At 43.8% G+C, this 20,338-nt stretch overlaps 1 protein-coding gene across 1 annotated transcript in view; it reads left to right on the forward strand.

Annotated features, from left to right (window-relative positions):
- Positions 1-589: 589 nt before the first annotated feature.
- Positions 590-20,338, forward strand: part of IGFBPL1 (insulin like growth factor binding protein like 1) — a 182,240-nt gene continuing 162,491 nt past the window's right edge. Inside the window, exon 1 of the mRNA XM_078677519.1 lies at positions 590-1,014. Within this exon, the coding sequence (XP_078533645.1) occupies positions 594-1,014 (421 nt within the window). The 5' untranslated portion in view covers positions 590-593. The remainder of the gene's footprint in view (positions 1,015-20,338) is intronic.

The following is a 20,338-nucleotide window of genomic DNA, read 5'->3' on the forward strand; positions in this document are numbered from 1 at the left end:
TTAATTCCTAGCCACGTAATGATATCCCAAGCAAGGCCACCCCAGGAGAACGTTGTTCTTAGTAACCAGAAACTACTAGAACTTCGCATAGTATGAAAGACCCTGCCAGACATTACATGGGACGCAGAATACCACGTAGAGGGACAACGTATTGTGGGTTCTCCTCCAAAGACTAAACCTTATAACCAATAAATTAACCACTAACATTGGTTTCCGCCGAAGCGTGCAGGCACTTAAAGGGTAGTAAGTAAGCGCTGAACAAATGGAATCACATTTTCCATAAACTGTAGAAAATGCACATTTTGTTCAATAATAACTGTTTAACTAGACCCCATGTGGGAGATGTTTATATAGGGGGTTGGCTGAGCTTCTGAAAGGCCAGGCTGGTGACAGCCCTTTCCCCTCTCCCAGTCTGAGGGGGGCTGTGGGGTGGGGGTGTGCCCACGGCAGTGCAGCTGCGCCTGTCTGCTCGGCCCTCCCTGTCGTCAGAACCCTATAATAACCACAGCTCTGGCTTGAGCCATCACTCGGGCGCAGGAGCTTGAAGTTGCAGAGGTCTCTCGCTCAGCTCGAGGCGGCGCGCGGCAGTCACGATGACCTCGTCAGTGTTTCTCGTGGTCCTGTGTCTGTCTCTCTGGCTGGGCGCCAGAGTCCGCGGTGACTGCGGCCCCTGCGCTCCGGACAGCTGCCCCCCTGTCGCCTGCCAAGTGCCCGAACTCCTGGTGAAGGATGGCTGCGGGTGCTGCCCGCAGTGCCTGAGCGTGGAGGGCGAGGAGTGCGGGGGCCGGGGCGAGCGCCGGGCGCGCTGTGCCGCGGGGCTGGTGTGCGTGAGCCAGCCCAGGACGGGCGGGACGGAGGGCACGGGGCTCTGCGTGTGCGAAGAGGACGGCGCGGTGTGCGGCTCCGACGGGCGGTCGCACCGCAGCATCTGCGCGCTGCACCTGCGCAGCTGGGCGGAGGCGCACGCCGGACGCGGAGGGATACACAAGGTGCACGACGGCGAGTGCAAGCTGGGTGAGTGAGCGCGCTGCTTAAGCAATTGTCAGAAGTCACTTGCTCTGTCTCAGATCGATGTCCTCTCAAGTTATTGTGGGAAGCGAGATACGCTCAGTGGGTTAGTGCTGCAGAGAGCGCTGTTAGTCAGAGCAGAGGTGAAGACCCTATAGACTATAGAGCACGAGTAGCCTTTTCATGCTTTTGATTTTGGTAGAAGTAGTATCATTAATTTGGGCGGTGCTAATATCCCTTAGCCTTTCAAGTTAAACCAAAAATAAACATGAAATGCAAGTTTGGCTTATCTGGGGAGAAACGAGCATTTTGGAAAAGAAGACTGCCCCATCCACGATGCTGCTGCTGCCTCATGCCCTCTGTTTCTGCCTCGCTCCTCCATCCTCCCTCCTTTTCTACTGGTTTGTTTTTCCAGCTCTACAACATCCTCTCCTCTTATCAATTTAAAGTACAATTTTACGCAGATTGCCAGCCTGACAGAACATTAATGTTGGTCCTTTGAGACTAATGTTGAATAAGACAGATTTTTAAGACTTACAGATAATGCATCCTGTTGGTGTTGTTCAAGGTTTGATTGGGTGTTAACAGTGTGGGTGGCGGGATGCAGACTTTGGGTGCTCTTTTTAATGGTGGCCTGATCTGCAAGCTGTTGAGATGCACAGTACTAAAGAGACCCAGTCGAGGCCGGCATGACTCGATGGTGGAGGGAAGATAGGGGGGAGTTAGTGTTCTGGGTGTCGACAGTGAACCAGCCCATTACCCAGTCTCTAGTGGACTGTTGGGGGTGCTCACATAGAACTATGGGGTCTCCAGCTACACGCGGTCTTTTTTTCCCATTGATTTACACACATTCTTGTGAAGCCAGTTCCTCCCTGGGGCCAGATTTACACACATAATAAATTGAAAATAAACGCCTTATACATTTTGTACAAATCAAAAGCTTGAAATGCATGGATGACCACAGGTGTGTGGACGAGGCACCCACCCTAAGCGCTATTATTTGGAAATCTCCGAAGGGTCACGTCACCCTCTGTCTTGTTAGTTCTCCACAGTGTGAACAATAGTGTGCTGTGCAGAACATTACAAAAACCAAAGTAAAATAAAAACATACATGCCGGAAAGATTACGCAGCAAGTTAATTGCTCGCTGTTAGCATATGCCGATATTATTTGAACAAACATGTGGCCCAAATCATGAGTCCATTTACACCTATTAGGCAATCACGCGGGGAGGGGTTCACCTGGGGGGAAAGGGGTGATTTAAATAAATAAATAACAATTTAAACTTACCTTCCGCTCCAGTCCCGCGTCGCGACTCCTTCTCTCTCTGCTCCGAGACCCAGGAAGCAGGCAGCCTCCCTCTCCTCTCCTAAGCCAATCACAACACTGCCATCACAACACTGCAATGACAGCGTTGTGATTGACTGCTACGCCGACCACTCAGGTGTCTATGGGGAGACCGTTATCTCCATGCAGGCTGCATGCAGCCTACATGGAGAAAACGGGAGAGTGCCTATGACTAGTTTAGTCGGCCCTGGGGCCGACCAAACAGTCAGCGCCCACAACAGTGGGCTAGCCACTCCTCCCCTGCAGCAGGACCGCCCACGCTCCCCCAACTAAACCCTTCTGCTTTCTTGCAGTGCAAGAAGCAGAAACATAAAATGGTATTCATAATACCTGTTTATGTTTCTGCTTCTCGCACTTAGAGAAAGCATTGGGGCAAGGCTCCTCCGCCCACCTGGAGGAACAGGCCCTGAAAGGACAACACATTAAGCATCTTTACCAAAAGGTCCATGTTTATAAATGACGTCCCACACTAATCGTGATGAGGTGCTTCGCTTGCTGAGTGTGGCTAGCCGAGCCATTGGCCTCGCTGTGGGCTGATCTAAAAAGCATTGTGCAAGCACAGGCTAGTGCTGCGGTGTGTGGTTGTATGACATTACGACCCATGCTTTTACCCAGCATGGCGTTACAACGCAACTTTTTACCCCGACTTGCTGTTGGGGTGCACTGAATGCTGGAATAGTATAATTTACTGTTCCAACTCCAGTGTGTGCAACAGAAGGGGAGGTGTTGGAGTTAAATCCAACACCTTATAGCCCCTGCAACAAGCCATTTGCATTGTAAAATGGCATGCGGGTTAAAAGCCTGCGCTGCAACGGCTGTTTCCGGCATAGAGCATACACAGTGGAACTTCGTAGATGATCGCAAACATTTTGCAATGCATTTACTGCATTTATTTGCTTCTCTGGGAGACACATGATTGACATAGATATAAGCTATTAAAAAAATTGATGTAAAGAACACAGAAAGGGTCCTTGTCTTTGGGGCTCTGTAGAAATCAAAGTGATTCATTGGTTACATTTGTTCCTGATCCTACACAACTGCTTTATGCAGTGTTTAACTACTTAAGTGTGTGAATCAAATCTATAGAATGTGGCAGCAGATAAAGAGCCCCAAGTCCATTCAGTAAGCCCATTTCCCAATCAATTCTGAGAACACGGGCCATACTTGATTGATAAGGTAACATGCTTCTTCAGGAGCAGGCTTGAAAAAAAATCACAGGATTGGCACCAGAACAACAATTCGAGTAAAAAAGTTACTAGACCTAAACATTTCAACTCAAACATTTTTCTGTAAAGTAGAAGTGATATATATATATATTTTAGATCCTTGCCTTTCCACCTCCTTGGATATTGCTGGGGCACTTACGGTGTGGTGCACGTCAGGGTCCGAGGTCATCCCTGTATTTCATAACGTTCACCGTACACACTGCACGCATGCACTCCTTCCGTAAAAATTGCACAAATCAGAGAGCTTGGGAAGAGTTTATTTTCATAGCACCAAGCAGGAACAAACCCAGCGCGTTTCGGCGAAACCGTCTTGGTCACGGGTGAATTCATTACTTTTTTGTTAATACATATATACACACAATTTTCATTACGTACAACGTGCAAAGCAAGTGACATAGAAATCGGACTGAATAGTCAGAACTTGGTTTTAAAATGTCAGCCATCTTGTAATGTGATTACGAGCACATATCATCTACGTTATGTATTCCTTTTAAATACAATAGTATATAAAACGGGAAATGCTAATTCCATTATTCAGGTCCACTTGTAATTGAAACAAACCAGGTCATTTATATAGAATTCTGTAATCACTCTTACAATAACCTCATATTCGACAATTTTTGTTATCATTCCATCATAACCCGAGTCTACTCATTAAAAACAAAGCGTTTGGCTCGTAATATTCCCAAGTTAAATTTTAGCCCCCAATGTCATACTCAAATAACAATGCATTTATGCAGCAGTGAGACAACAGGATTAATCTAGCAGGCAAATACACAACCGCTAGTAACATCTTCGAGGAAAGGAAGATATTAATCACAGATAAGACCACTTATACGGTTCAACAATTCAAGAAAAATCAATGAGATGTCTATCCAGACTATACTCATGAATAACCTGAAATCTAACTTTTAAAGATACAAAATATTATTCCCAAGTGGGTTAATCAGCAAAATTACAGTAATAGAGCTTCCTTCTTCTCGCCCAAGTGGGCATTAATTCTTGCTTCATACTAAATGTTTACAACAGCAATGATGAATAAGTTCTTCAACATATTCCTGAATCCATATTGTCTCACCACCTAAAAGGAAAACAAATTTACAAATCATGGCACAAACACAATTCCAATGTTACATAAAGCAACATAATCAGTGGAAAAAATTAAATGTGAAAGTGCAGTAAAAACATCATTAAAATTGTACAGGTGCACACTACTAGAGGCATAGATAACCTTAATCACAATTATACTTATTTAATTTGTCTGTCATCAAAAGAGATATTTACAAAGGTCATACATTTTTCAGAATCACTATTTAGTTAATTCACCCAAGAACCAGGACAATTCTTCCTCAGAATTAAGGCCACCCGGAATTTTCGTGTCTAGTTCCAAAATATAATTAAACTCTAATTGGCGCAGTCTACGAATCCTATCCCCGCCTCTAATAGTAGGAGGGACCCGATGAATTACAAAGAATCGCAACAAGTTGCGATTGCTCTTGTGTGATTCCTCAAAATGTCACGCCACTGGAGACAACTTATCTTTATTTTGTATTGCTCTCATATGCTCTAAAATACGATTTTTTGCAGCAAACATAGTACTGTCCACATATTACTTAGCACATGGGCAGACTAGAACATATACGCAAAAGTCAGAGAGATAAGTCAGATGTTTTTCTATTTATCTCTCTGAGTCTGTTACCGGATAGTAAACATTTTTTATATTGGAACTAAACTTGCATGCTTTAGAAGACATGCATGTATAGAAGCCCTGAATGTCCATGTTAGTGGATTTAGCTAGTGAGACTTCATTCATACATAATCTGTCCTTTAAGGAATTAGCCTTTCTGAATGTAACGTTAGGAGAGTCATTACCAACTCCTTCTAATGTAGTTTCTGTTTTTAAGATTCTCCAGTGTTTTTTCAAACATTTTCTCAAATCTTGTGAGCTTGAGTTGTAAGTTGTTATATATCTGATAATGTTGTCATCTACTTTGCTAACCTTCTCCTTAGTGGCTAGCAGCTCAACCTGTTTGAGATTGGTAGCTTTGATACGTGCTTCTTCAATGGATTTAGGAATAGGTCCCCTGTCCAGGAATCTATCAGTCATGCACTCATATTCTTCCTCAAAGTCATTGTCTGAAATATAATTCCTCCGAGCCCGGAGGAATTCCCCATATGGGATACTCTGAACCAGTACTTTGCAGTGTCCATAAAGAGGTTGGCATAACTGGGAGCAAAGCAGGTGCCCATGGCAGTCCCCTGTTTCTGTCTGAAAAAAAACATCATTAAAGATGAAAAAATGATTCTCAAGAAAAAATGTAATCATCTGCAAGACCATATCATTGTGTTGTAGAAAAGAGATTGACCGAGATTTTAGAAAATGTTTGTAAGCCTGGACACCATCATCATGTTTGATGGCAGTGTACAGGCTGCAAGCATCCAGTGTAATTAATAAAAAACCTTTCTGCCAAATCACATCCTTGATTTTATTTAAAAAGTTTTTGCTAACTTTTAAATAGGAAGACTAGCTTTCTACATAAGGTCGCAAAAAATAATCGATGTACTTGGAAGTTTTTTCCAATAAGGAACCCATCGAGTACACAATAGGCCTCCCTGGAGGTCTCAATGGGTCCTTATGCAGCTTAGGCAATAGGTAGAGAATAGCCACTTTGGGTGTATGATTTAAGAGAAAAGAGTATTCATCCCACTCTAAGATTCCCTGCGTGTGCCATACTTTAAGCATATTATGATATGTGGCATTGGAATCCTCAATCATGGCTTTAGATGCTTTCTCGTTACAATCCTCCTGATTCTCTAACTGTCGTGTACCTTCCTGTAAGTAATCTTCCACATTCAACACGACAACATTACACCCCCTTATCTGATTGGTGGATAACTATACTGCGATCTGATTGCAGAGATTTTATAGCCATTCTTTGCTTTTTATGTAAATTGTCATGATGCCAGTTTCTTTTCTTAGCCAATGTTTTAAGATCATTGATCACCAAAGTTTCAAAAATATCAATGCCACATGGAGGAAGTGCAGGGTTAAAATTAGAATTAGGTTTAAATTCATTGGGACATCTTAAATTCACTTAATATCCTAACGACTGGGCATTAATAGGTGTTAATTCCGAATTGTCCCACTCCAATTTTTTTTAAAGCAATCAGAGTATCCACCTCATTAATGGATTCTTCTGCAGGAATGACTGCAGTTGAGACATTAGGAGGGGGGACTTTCTAAATTTTCACTTTGTGCTATTTCCACAGTCTCAATTTCCTTACAAAATGATACAAATCAACCCTTTATTCTAGGTAAGAAAATGAGGTAGTAGGACAAAAGGATAAACCATGTTGTAACACATCATGTTCAATAGTACTCAGAGGACAATTCGAAAGAATTACCACATTCCTGCATTCCTTCATTTTCCTCGTCACTTCTGACCCCTTTTTTCCATTCCTACAGAGGTTGTTGTTGTTCTTCCTCCATCCGCCCCGCCTGATTTGTTTGCGGATGGTATTTGTTCTCCAACGATTTTTCCTCTTCCTTTGCCTCGGCCGTTGTAGGCCCTTCCTCTTCCCAGGCCTCTGTCTATCTGCCAGTTCTGTTGATTTTGCATTTGATTCATCAATCGAAATTCCTCCCCAAAATTTGTTGGCATGGGTAAGACTTTCTCAGTTCTAAATGTCCCATCCTCTGAGATATCACTCTCACTGGCATCACTTTCTGCTCCAACAATTGCCCTTGTTTCATCTGTGCTCTCACGAACATCTTTACGGCTCATATTATCAAATTTACGGCTGAAAGTAAACTCTTTGTCGGATTGATAGTCAATCTTATCCCTCAAAAATTTTCTCTCCTTTTTAGCTATAATTTCTTCCTCATGTTTTTCAATCCTTTTCAAAATATCTTCAATCCTTGTTGTAAATATCTCCGGATTTTCTTCGTTTTGAATTTCTTCCTTGAGCTCCGCAATTGATTTGAGCAAAGCTGCACGTTCCTTCCAAGCAAACTTTATCAGTATTGTGAGCATATGATTAGAGAAATCCATCAAATTGCTCGCCCATTCATCTGCTAGCTCCGGATCTGGATCCTCATAAGATGCAGCAATGAGGATCCTAAGCCCTTGCGGGACTCTTCTTTCTTCTTGATATTTTTCTAATGTTGTAGCTTCCCACCATTTGGAAATCTCTTTCCTTATCAGCTTTTCCAATTTCTGATACTTTTGATTTAAAGATGTGGGCAATGCTACCTTCTCACGAGCCTGCAGTTGAATAGCTGTTTTAATAAATATTGTCTTGGCTCTCAGCCTTCATCGTGCCTCTGTATCCTGCTCCATATCGGCTTAAGTTGGATACTTAGCTTGTATTAAGTACTTAGTTATTCCCTTCCCAGAAATGTTTTTACCCCTCCCCCCCCCAATATGGCAAGCTGGCTGGCAGCAAACGCTCCCTCTTGTTGCTCAGCAGTCCTCTGGATTCTCTGCAGAGGACCCCCTGTATTGGTCAAAGATAACTTATAGCTGGAATAGGAAGCTCCCACTTTTATGTAGGCACAACAGAAAGGGAATGTGCATTCTCTGCCTGCACTTTCAGAACCAATTTTCTCTCATGTGTCCTATCTAGGCTGACTTCGAGGCTCCCCCTTTGTATAGGGTGATACTTCTGACGTACAGACTAGAGCACCCACAAGAGAGCCACAAAGAGGGAGGGTATTCTGCACCTGACTATCAACAGCCAGACTTAGCAGTGACCAGGATGGGAGACAAAAGGCTGGCCTCTCCTAAATGACCCCTCACACTTTGAATAGCAGAGGCTGCAGTCCCACCTTTTACCACCACCATCTACCAAGTGACAGTGCTCAGGAAGAGTAATCAGCAGCTCTTTGCATCAAAAACCCCTAATCAAATTTCTAAAGGGTGCCCTGTCACCTTTCCCCACTTCTGTCAAGGTCTCCTCCTGCCACTTTAAGAAAGTCAGCAATATACTTCCACTCTCTGGAAGAACAACCTTGCCTACCTCTTGTATACATGAACATGCCAGTGTCTTCCAAAATGGAACCCACAGGCCTCTATTACTCTGATTTACTCATACACACTATGGGGCCCATTAGGATGTCGGATCAGCCCGACATCCGTCACCGGGCGCCACCCATTTCCCCCCCCACCCGCCACATTACAATGGCGGGGGGGTCCGCGGCGGACGTAAACACCGTCCGCCGCTTTTCCACCCGGTCGCCTTGCGGCCGGGGCGGAGAAGGGTTCATATGGCTGGCGGTGTCTTTCAGACACCGCCAGCCATATTAGGATGGCCAGGATCAGATGTCTTTCCGTGGTGACAATGCCGCCGCGGAAAGGCATGCGGTCTTCTCTTTGGGGGCCCCCTGCTGGTCCCCATGGTGAAGGCGAGGGGGGGGATGCACATGGGGGTACCTCTGGAACCCCCCTGCATTTGCATACACAATGCGGCAGGCACCGCGCGGTGTATGCAAATGCATCACAAGCATTTATAGCATTGCGGCGGGTGCTGGTGTGAAAACCGCCCGCCGCAATGTTATAAATGCATGATGCGCCCGCCACTGTGCATCATAATCTGCTAGGCGGGACCACCGCACAGCTCGCTGGCCGTCCCGTTTTCCTCGCGGTTGGCGGGCGGGCAAAGTTCGCCCGCCATCCTAATGGGGGCCTATGTATGCACCATGCAGGCCACAATCACATATACATGCAAACATGCTCTGGGATGTTAAGGCTAGAATCTGGGTTACTGTGTAGGCCTGGAGCTTTGAACAAGTGGGCATGTAGGCCTCCACTCATGTATTCGGAAATCAAAAAGGGGGAGATAGACAAAATAACTTGACTCCCTATTGATCTAACTATAAACAAAGAGAGCCCATCCGTCTCTTGGGACTTCCTTTCCTCTTCAGTTTAAAAAAAAAAAAAACAGAACATTTTCTTTAGATAACCCTCACCCATCAGGGTTTCCCCTTGGTGGCATGCTTCATCATTGGGTTCCTACCATTCCGCTGTGGAATGGGGCGTGCTGCGACCTACGAGTTAGCTGGGAGCACTTTTGGTGTGGTTTGTAATGGATGGAGACAAATACAGTAGTGTTTTTTTATTTTTCGTGGCACATTAAAAATACCTGGTTACGAAAAAAATATATTTTATTAGTACCTCTATCCTGTATGATTAAAAAGTTGGGAAAGTCCAAACTCTATGGACTTTTGTTCATGAGTTTCAAATGTCTACATGTTTCAAGCCCTACCCCAAGGCTATTCACCAGGACGAAGTGTTGTACTCCCTTATGCCACTCCTGTCAACGCTCAGTTGAAATGCCACTGCATGGTAGAAAAAATAGAAAAAACCTTCAGAACCCTGGTTTTATCGACAAATTGAGAGTTCAGAAACAAATATGCAGAAAGATGGAGAGGCAGTGGAGAGTAAATTACGGTCTATTGGAAAAAAAATATGCACAATCACCGTCCGACTGTAAGAGACTGATAGTGGAAGAGAAAAGCAAGGTTTTCGCAACAAAAATTCTGCAGGCGAAAAACTCTAGTAAAGAACTCTTCAGAAGAGTCAAAAGCCTAGCCAAATTACCAGAACCCATCAGTACTCACAGTAGTGTTGAATATTGCAACTCAGCTCGGTTTTTTAAGGATAAGGTAGAGACAGTGTACAGGTCCTTTAGGGATAGCTATGTTACTACAAATGGAATTTCTTCAGCAGTCACAACTCCCTCCCCATCTAACCTGCTTGTCTCCTTTTCCCCACCCAGTGTGGAACAGGGGCCGTATTATGCATTGTGATTGTTTGTGCCAAGCGCACCTTTGAAAAGGTGCACCGTGCGCAAACAATCACAATGAGCCCTATACTGATGTATGCGCTGCCTCCAGGGCTGCCGCGAACTCGCGCTGCCCTGAGTCATCGCATACATGTGTAAACATGGAGTAGCTGCTCCGTGTTTTTAAAGTGTAGGCGGTATCCGCCTGCACTTTTACAGGGTAGTAGAGATCCCCTTGCAGGCGAGTGCAGTCAGTGATTGCAACCGCCTGCAAAGGGATGTCTGGGGGTCCCCCTGCAGAGGGCTGCTCTCAGGAGGCACATTCACAGTGCGCCACCTTTAAAATGGCGCATTGTCAGTGCTCCTCCTGATAGCTGCTTTGACTCTGTTCCCACGTCTGTAATATAGCGAGGGTGCAGAGTACGCCCCTATGCCAATGAGGGAATACCCTCTGAAGGTAGCGCTGGCGTTTTAAGTGTGCCACGGCTATCGGTATTATTATGGAAGGGGACACACAGGCGTCTGCGCCCCCTTCTATAATACCAAAGTGCCCTGGGGGTGCGCAAAGCGGGTGCAAAAGCCCCTTGCACTCCCGGGGCACTTATTGTAATACTGCCCCAGATATCCCAGGTAGTTAGGACATCAAACTCTGGAGCTCCTTCTGATCCATGCCCCCAAAAATACTGCATCTTGCTCCTGAACTTATCAGTGAACAACTGGGGATTATATTTAAAGAGATTGTCAGTGTAGGTATTTTTCCTGATGCCTGGAAAAATAGCCTCTATCCTCCCACTTCTGAAGAAACCCAATTTGGATCCAGCCGATCCCAGCACCTTCAGAGCAATCTCCAGACTACCTTTCCCGGCAAAGGTACTGAAAAAAGTGCTAACTTTACAACTTACAGCATTCATTTCTTCCACAGAACTTTTAGAAACTTCTCAATATGGCTTCCGGGAGGGGCATAGCACTGAGATGGCCTTGGTCATGGCGGCCAAAGAGCTTAGAGCAATCATAGACACTGGTGGCAAGGCCGCACTGATTCTATTAGATTTGTAGGCCGCTTTTGACACAGTGAACCATGATATACTGGTCAATAGGCTGTCAGATCTAGGGATAAGAGGCACCACCCTTAAATTTGTTAAATAATATATATATAAAACAGGGTGCAACTTGTACAGATGGGAGCGTTCTCTTCTGAGCAATTTATGCTCCCTTTTGGGGTGCCGCAGGGCCGTTCGTTGAGCCCTACACTGTTGAACCTTTATGTTACCCCCCTGGCTAAAAATATTAGGCAGTTTGGTTTTTCAGTTGTCTCTTACGCAGATGACACCTAGTTAGTGGAATCAATCTCAAGTGCCGTGGAAGAGATTGCAGATCAATTCAACTGCTGTATGACCCAGATGAACCAGTGGCTCAGTTACAACTGCCTAAAATTGAACAGTGAAAAGAGGTGCTCCTGTTGGGTACTGATACCTCCTTTTGCTCACCTAGATGGTGGCCTTCTAGTTAGGTAGCTCTTCCAGTCCCAGTCAGGAAGGTGAAAAACCTAGGTTTTATATTTGATGACAATCTGACCTTCAAACACCAGGTCAGTAGTCTTACCTCTACAATCTTCTTTGTCTTAAAGATAATCAGGAAAGTCGAAAATATCGATGTCAAAAATATCGGAGGTAGAATATCGACATAAAAAATATCGAAGTCCTATCTACATTAAGGTAAGTGCAAAAATATCGAGAAAAATGTAAAAAATATCGTTGTAAAAAATATAGTTTTTTTAATGTTTAAAAATAATATAAAATTAAATAGATAATACATATAAATAACATAAACATACTTAAAAATATATTTAACATTATAAATAATACATATAATATAAAAAATAAATAAACATATATATAATATAATATATATATACTTACTTAATATTATTTACAATTAATTACTCCAATAACTTATCAATTGTTAAAAACATTTTATAATTTATAAATACATACATATGCATACAACAATAATATAAATAAAAATATCAAAACTATATTTAACAAAGTTTGAAAAATAATTTAAAATACATTAGATACTATATTAACTAAAGCAATAAATATTGTATAGCGTAGGGGTTAAAATTAATATTCCAACTCCAGAGGGTGCAACAGTAGGGAAAGTGTGGGATAGCCTAGGGGTTAAAATTACTATTCCAACTTCAGAGGGTGCAACAGTAGGGAAAGTGTTGGATAGCGTAGGGGTTAAAATTAATATTCCAACTCCAGAGGGTGCAACAGTAGGGAAAGTGTGGGATAGCCTAGGGGTTAAAGTTACTATTCCAACTGCAGAGGGTGCAACAGTAGGGAAAGTGTTGGATAGCGTAGGGGTAAAAATTTCTGTTGCAACTCCAGAGGGTACAACAGTAAAGAAAGTGTTGGATAGCGTAGGGGTCGAATTACTATTCCGACTCCAGAGAGTGCAACAGTAGGGAAAGTGTTGGATAGGGAGGGGTTACAATTACTATTCCAACTCCAAAGGGTGCAGCAGGAGGGAAAATGTTGGATAGCATGGGGGTCAAAACAACTTACTAATAATTAAAATAATAATTCTTCTGTAACAAAATAACAATTTAATTATTAATTTACAACAAATGAATTAACAATACCAAGAAATAATAAAACAAATAATTACCAACAATTAAAATAAATATATTTAAATAATAATTATAAAAAATATCGTAACAAATAAAAATAAAATAAATAATTTAAAAAATCAGTAGCAAAAAACAATAATTATTAAAAAACATTTAGCAATTAATAAATAATTCACTAACATGTATTGAGTAACACAAACACATTTAAAAAAAATAATTACCAATTATTATTTAATTACCAATTCATTAAAAAAATAAAAAAAGATTAAACATTTTTTACCAATTAATAATTGATTAACAATAATTTAATTATAAATAATCAACACAATTTTCTTTTTACTTAATTACAATTAAATTACTTCCCACCCTATTACCCTATAACTTCACAACACACATCATTAATAAATGATTACAGGTAATATAATTACCAATTAATCAATTAATAAACATGAATTACCAATTAAAAGAATTAATCACCAATAAAAAAAGGAATTCCCAATTAAAAAAGTATTACCAATTAAAAAAATAATTACCAATGAAAAAAATTAATTACCAATTAAAAAAATTAATTACCAGTTAATAATGAATTAAAAATAAAATAATTATCAATACCAATAAATAAAAATAAACCATTACTTAATTACAATTAAATTACTTCCCACCCAATTCCCCTATAAACCACAACCCTCTACAGAACTTAAACGCAAACATTAATTTAAATTAATTTATAATTCCTAAAAATTAATAATTAATTTTGTATAATTAAATTACTTCCCACCCTATTCCCCTATAAACCCACAACCCGCTCCGGTACTAAAACACAAAATTGACTTAAAAAAACATTATTAACATATAAAAATAGTATACATATAATTAAAAACCTGTGAAATACTTAAGAAAAAACATATAACACATACATATTAAATACATAATAAAATACATAACAATAATATAAATATCGATATTAGTAACATCGAGAATAGTCACATCGATATATTTGATATCGATATTACTAACTTCGATATTACTTACATCGATATAAAAAAATTCGATATTACTTACCTTAGGGTTGATATTCTGTCCAATGATATTCTTGACCTCGATATTCTTTACCTTCGATATTACCTACTCGATATTTCTGTAGGTCGATATTTAGAATTCGATATTTAGACTGTGCACCACCTTGTCGAGACTGGATTATGGCAGAGCCCTTTATATGGGCATTCAAACGCAGCACTTGAGCGACAGCGTCTTCAAAATGCGGCGGCTAGATTTCTGCTGGATATTCCTAGAGTTCAGCCAGTCTCCCATCCAGTCTCCCATGGACATAGTCCGCTACACTGGCTTCCAGTTGAAAAAGGATTACATTTAAATCTCAATGCTTAGCATTCAAGGCATTGCACGCTGTTGGTCCTCAATACCTGAAGCAACATCTGATCTGATATGTACCCTCCAGAAATGTAAGATTGTCACAGAGCAAACTCTTACAGACCCCCAGATTCAAGAAACTCGCTGGGGTTGAAGAAGTTTAATCTCGGGGACAGTTAAAACATGGAATTTGCTCCCGGCTGATATAAAAAACAGCCCAACGCTGCTATCTTTTAGAACATTACTAAAAACATGGCTCTTTGCCAACTAAAATGATGTTTATTATTCTTTCATTGGCAACCTTTCGGGGTCTCTTTGGTACTAGCTCCTAGACGCCCTTGATATTCGTGCGCTATAAAATTTTTCAAATCAAAAATGCTTTCCTCGGAGTCACGGTGGGCGATCCCTTAAGCGAGGGAGTAGCTTTGGTGTAAGTGTGACTAAAGGTGTCCTTTCCACCCATTTTGGACTCATGATGCGGAATTTAGGCAATTTAGTCTCTCCCAGATACAACACCAAATCGGTGCTGTATGTAAATGTATATCACTTTTAGAAGTCATTTTCTTGCTGCGATAAAGCATGCCACCAAGGGGAAACCCTGGGGGGTGAGGGTTATCTAAAGAAAACTTTCAATTTTCCCCAAAAAACTAAAGTGGAAAGGAAGTCTCAAGAGACAAATGGGCTCTTTGTTTACAGTACGTCCTCCACTCTTGTGACACAGATAAAAATATCTGATTGTAACTTAGGATTCATAAAACACAGTACACTGTACCCACCTGTCTACATCGTAAATCCATGACAGGACAAAAAACTAGTACACACTTAGGGGCACATTAGGATGGCGGGCGGACTTTGTCCGCCCGCCATCCTATCGTAACAAGGGACCGCCCGCCATAAGGGCGGCGGTCCTGTATGTGCCATTAGGATGCGCCCACCACAGTGGCGGGAGCATCCTGCATCCCTAACATTGTGGTGGGCGGTGCACTCAGCACGGCCCGCCACAATGCCAGTGGGATAAGTTGTGCACTTCCATGCACAACATGGCAGGCACCGCGCGGTGCCTGCCATGATGTGCATTGAACTGCAGGGGGGTACCATAGATACCCCCCATGTGCACTCCCCACCCCCCTGGGGGCCCGCAACGGGCCCCCCAAGCAGACTCCACATGCCTTTCCTTGGCGGGAAAGGCATCTGTTAAGACACATTCTAATATGGCTGGCGGTGTCTTTTAGACACCGCCACCATATAGAACCCTTTTCTGCCCGGTCGACATGTCGACCTGGTGGAAAAGCGGCGGACGGTCTTTCTGTCCGCCGCGGACCCCCCAGCCATTATAATATGGCGGGGTCATTTCTGCACGGATGGCGGGCAGATCGCCCCCGCCGGGCCGGCGTTGGCTACCGCCGGCCCGGCGGGGGCAATCCACCCGCCATTCAAATGGGGCCCTTAGTGTGCCCCTCCTAGTCCAGGAGAGGTATTTGGCATTACTCCTGTCAAGAGACAGTCGTAGGCCTTCACACACACACTACATTGGCTTGAGGCTGGGGCTTTGTCGTCCAGCATGTAGGTAAGTTGTTTTGATAGTCTTTTCCGAGTTGTAAACAACTCCAACGACTCTGTTGGGGTTTGCAATTCAACTCATTATTTACTGTGAATTTGTTGATGAGGATATTAAAATACATTAACTAGTTGACTAGAACTGCACCAAATGGCAAGACCTTTCTTGAACTAATCTCATTATCTCCTTCAGTAACATTTTTTTTTACATGTAATCTTTTGGCCAAATTACAAAAGTAACATACTATTACGTCTGTTAGACTCTTCCAGGTTATTGGTTGCCCAAAAACACACAATACGTAGAGCCATCAACTGAGCTGAACTTATTCTTTTTCGTTGTGCACCTACCGACCATGCATCAATTATATACGATAAAATCTAATGAAAGAAAAATGAGTGTAAAGCAAATTCATGGATGTTTTAAATGTGCCCAGGAATCTGAGTTTCTTAATAGTTGTTATTTGTACGATCTGAATTTGGGGTTACTCATAATAAATGATTCAGGAAGCGGTTTAAAGAATGTGTTTAATTTTACACACTGATTTACATTTTGATGCCTAAAATGGATTACTATTCAATAGATATTACTATTGTTCTGTATTCCCATACTGCTCCCGATTAAAACAGTACCCACTTTTTGTGGATGGGCCAATCATCTGCAAAAGCGGAAGGCCCCAATACTGCATAGAGACGTCAAGAAATGTCAATCTTTCTGGCAATATGTTTAGTAGGGGTATTTGGGCACTGGATTGCCGAGCATACAGGGAAACTTCCCACCACCAGACATTTAAAGAAACTAGACACCCCAAGAACTGAGGGTGGTCTGCCTTATATGGATCCCACCACTTTATTTCTTATGAATAATGCCTTGCAAACATCAAACGATGTCTTAAATGACAGATATTTCACAGGTTTCTAAGAGAGAAAGTTCTGCAATCTGCAGGGTTCCATTAAAATCCTACCACCCAGCCTTCCCAGACTTCATCTGCTAAAAATATTAACTCACTTGAGTGGCTTGGCAAATCACTCATGAGAGGGAAGGCCCCAAATGCAACGTGGAGACCTCAATATTTTTCCTTGTAATTTCAGTCTTTCCTGGCCATGTGGGTAGCTGCAGTATTGGACCCTGGGTTGGCTGGCACCCAGGCAAACTTAACAAACCCAGGCATTTCTGAAAGCTACTTACAATAAAAAACTGAACCTCACTTGTTGCCGTGGTCAATCACCTGCACAAGAAAGGCACCCAAAAGCAAGTGAAGGCATCAATGTTCTCTTTGGCATTTCAGTCTCTCTAGCAATGTGGGTAGCTGCTGTATTTGGCCCATGGGATGTTTGCTTGTCTGCACATATATAGGGTGTGTGCAAGTGTGCCTATAATGTTGGCATATGTTAGAACATAAGTGACAGCAAGCACATAATCACTTTTTTTTTTATAAGGGAATGCTCACTTGTATGTTTCCTTATTACATTTTACAATGGCTAAGGCAGTTCTGTGAGAGGGTCAGAATCAGGTAAAGTATGTGAAATTGTTACTTGTTACACCTATTTTTTCCGGACGAGGGACTCTGGGCAAAAAATAACAACAATTTATAAAATATAGCAATGCCAAGAAGTAAACTTACCCAGAAATGTACATTGCTTTCAAGTGCCTGTGTCACTTCAAGTCATACTACAGTTTCAGCATTTTCAGTCTTTTTACTTCCCAGCATGGAAAATACTCCTGGCTAAAAGATCGAACCGGCTGAAAGTGTAACATATGACCTCGGGAACCCCGATGTGTTCCCCGACTGTACAGCATGATCTCCCCCTTTCAGTTTCTACATTAATCCATGCTCCCAACTCACCATCATCCTGTGACCTCATAATGCACAAAGCCCTGTGCCCCTGAAATGTACATCATCTTGTGCTTCCCTGATGCACAACTATCAGTGTTAACCTTAAACACGGTATGAGGGCTCCCCTGATACACATCACCCAGTGCTCCTCTGGTGCACATCAGCCACTCCTCCTTTGGGACACATCACTCAGTGCTCCCCCATACACATCACTCAGTGCTCCCCCGATACACATCACTCAGTGCTCCCCCGGTACACATCACACAGTGCTCACCGATACACATCACCCAGTGTTCCCCCGATACACATCACTCAGTGCTCCCCCGATACATATCACCCAGTGCTCCCGCGATACACATCACTCAGTGCTCCCCCGGTACACATCACCCAGTGCTCCCCCGATACACATCCCTCAGTGCTCCCCCGGTAATCATCTCCCAGTGCTCTTCTGGGACACATCACCCAATGCTCCCCCTGGCCCAGGGCCCCTATGAAGCACAGCATCCGGTGCTGGCCGGAGTTACATCACCCATTGTTCCCTTGAGGTGCATCACTGGAGCCCTCCTGGTGCCCATTAGCCTCTGGTACCTGCATACACATCACCAAGTGCTCACCAAATGCTCATCTTCCTGTGCCCCTTGGATGCACCTTGTCATGTCGCCATGCCTGACCTCTGTGTGCAGACAGAGCAGGCATACAGGAAGCAGGAAACAGGAACCGGAATAGGAGGGGATAGTAGTCTGTAAGCCAGTCGAAGGCTGGCAGGGAATAAAGGAAGGTGTCCTTAAGCTAGCTCTGGCTCCAGTCTCTTATTTACAAGGGCGGGCGTGACAATGGCGACGAGGGTGGGATCCCTACACTCCCACAACTGAAGACGCGCCGCCCAGCCGCACACACCGGCCCGACCAGTGAGCCTGCAGTCAATCCCACCGGCAGCGCGGGAAAAGCGCGAAGAGAAGACCGGCATCGGGAGCTGCCAAGAGCGGCGCAGAAAGAATAGCACCGTTTTGCCCTGGAACAGCGGCGCACATAACAAGCTCGTGCCCCGGTACACGAGTAAACACGAGGGAGCCTCGGACACCGTGCTCACTACAGTAGGCGGGAACGAGAGCCGCCCACCCGCGGAGACGCGAAAGAGCCCAGCAACGCAGGGTGAGTCCCGCTCCCACAACCACAGAGAGGGCGAGTGACTGTGGCAGAGTGAATGCATGCACGTGCATAGAGAGCAGCCAAGGCCCAAAATGCAGCGTCCTACATGGCGGCCATCTTGAGGTCAGGCGCTAGCCATTGGTTACACCACGATCTACACACGGCGGCCATCTTGAAGTTAGGCGCCCTCCACCACAACTCATAAACTGGAGCACAAAAGAGCGGGAAAACCCTCATTCAACCTCATCAAGTCCCCTGTAATAAAACAAACACTTGCAGCCAGCCACTGAGGCCCCCAAATGTCTGATACTGAACTCGTCAGCACTTCTGGAGGAAACAATACAGCAGGTCCAGCAACACAAACCAACACAGCCATGATGTCTCACACGCCCATGGGGGCCTCGTTCCTGCGACAACCAGAGCCGTTGGTGCTGACGTCTGGCAACAGTATGGGGCCCGCGTGGAAAAGTTGGAGTGAAGAATTTGAGGACTACATGACTGGGTCGTCAGTACAAGACCCTAAGCAGAAGCTTGTTGCGTTAAGAAACCTAATAGGTAGAGAAATAGCACAGATCATCAAAGAACTGCCAAATGCGGAAACGGCGACATATGAGGAGACAAAAGCTGCCCTCGACAGTCGATTCCTTCCCAAGCGCAACGTAGATCATGAACGATACACGTTCAACTTGGCCTCCCAGGAAAAGGAAGAGTGCATGAGTGATTTCATCATGCGTATCAAACGGATGGCACGCCACTGCGAGTTTGACAATTTCAAGACAGAGGACGCACTGCGACTACGTATTATTGATGGATGCCGATCTGAATCCCTACACCGGCGACTCCTGAAGAAACAATACAAACTAGAAGAAATTGAGGAACTCACAAGAATTAACGACCAGGCAGAAGAACACGCCAAACGGATGGAAACTCACAAGTCCGACCGGAAAGAACATGCCCTCCGGATGCAGGCACACAAAGTCACCAGAAGCCCCCACAGATCAAGCAAGCCGACCCACACTTCTCGAAGAGAACCCTCAAGAAGAGAATCGAGATGCCACAAGCCTGTCAAATCGACACCCGCATGCTATAGATGTGGACAAGACTACCCACACTCGGGACAGTGTCCAGCGATCGGCCAGCGATGCCACCGCTGTGGAAGGGACAATCACTTTGAGATAGCATGTCAGTCCAAACAGTCAACGCGCAGGTCACCGCCCTCACGATACGGCGCACGACACCATGCACGTGCTGTAAAAGGGAGAGACGGACGATCATCCAGCTCGTCAAGATCCAGCGATCATTCAACAAGCTCGTACCGATCACGAGGCCGATCCACGAGCACCCATCGCCCTAGACATCAAACCAGAGACCATCGGTCACGCAGACCTACATCCAGTGACTCGTCATCGCAAGTTAGTGACGAGTACATCT

This window comes from Lissotriton helveticus, chromosome 2_1 (genome assembly GCF_964261635.1).
Source record: "Lissotriton helveticus chromosome 2_1, aLisHel1.1, whole genome shotgun sequence".
NCBI lineage: Eukaryota > Metazoa > Chordata > Amphibia > Caudata > Salamandridae > Lissotriton > Lissotriton helveticus.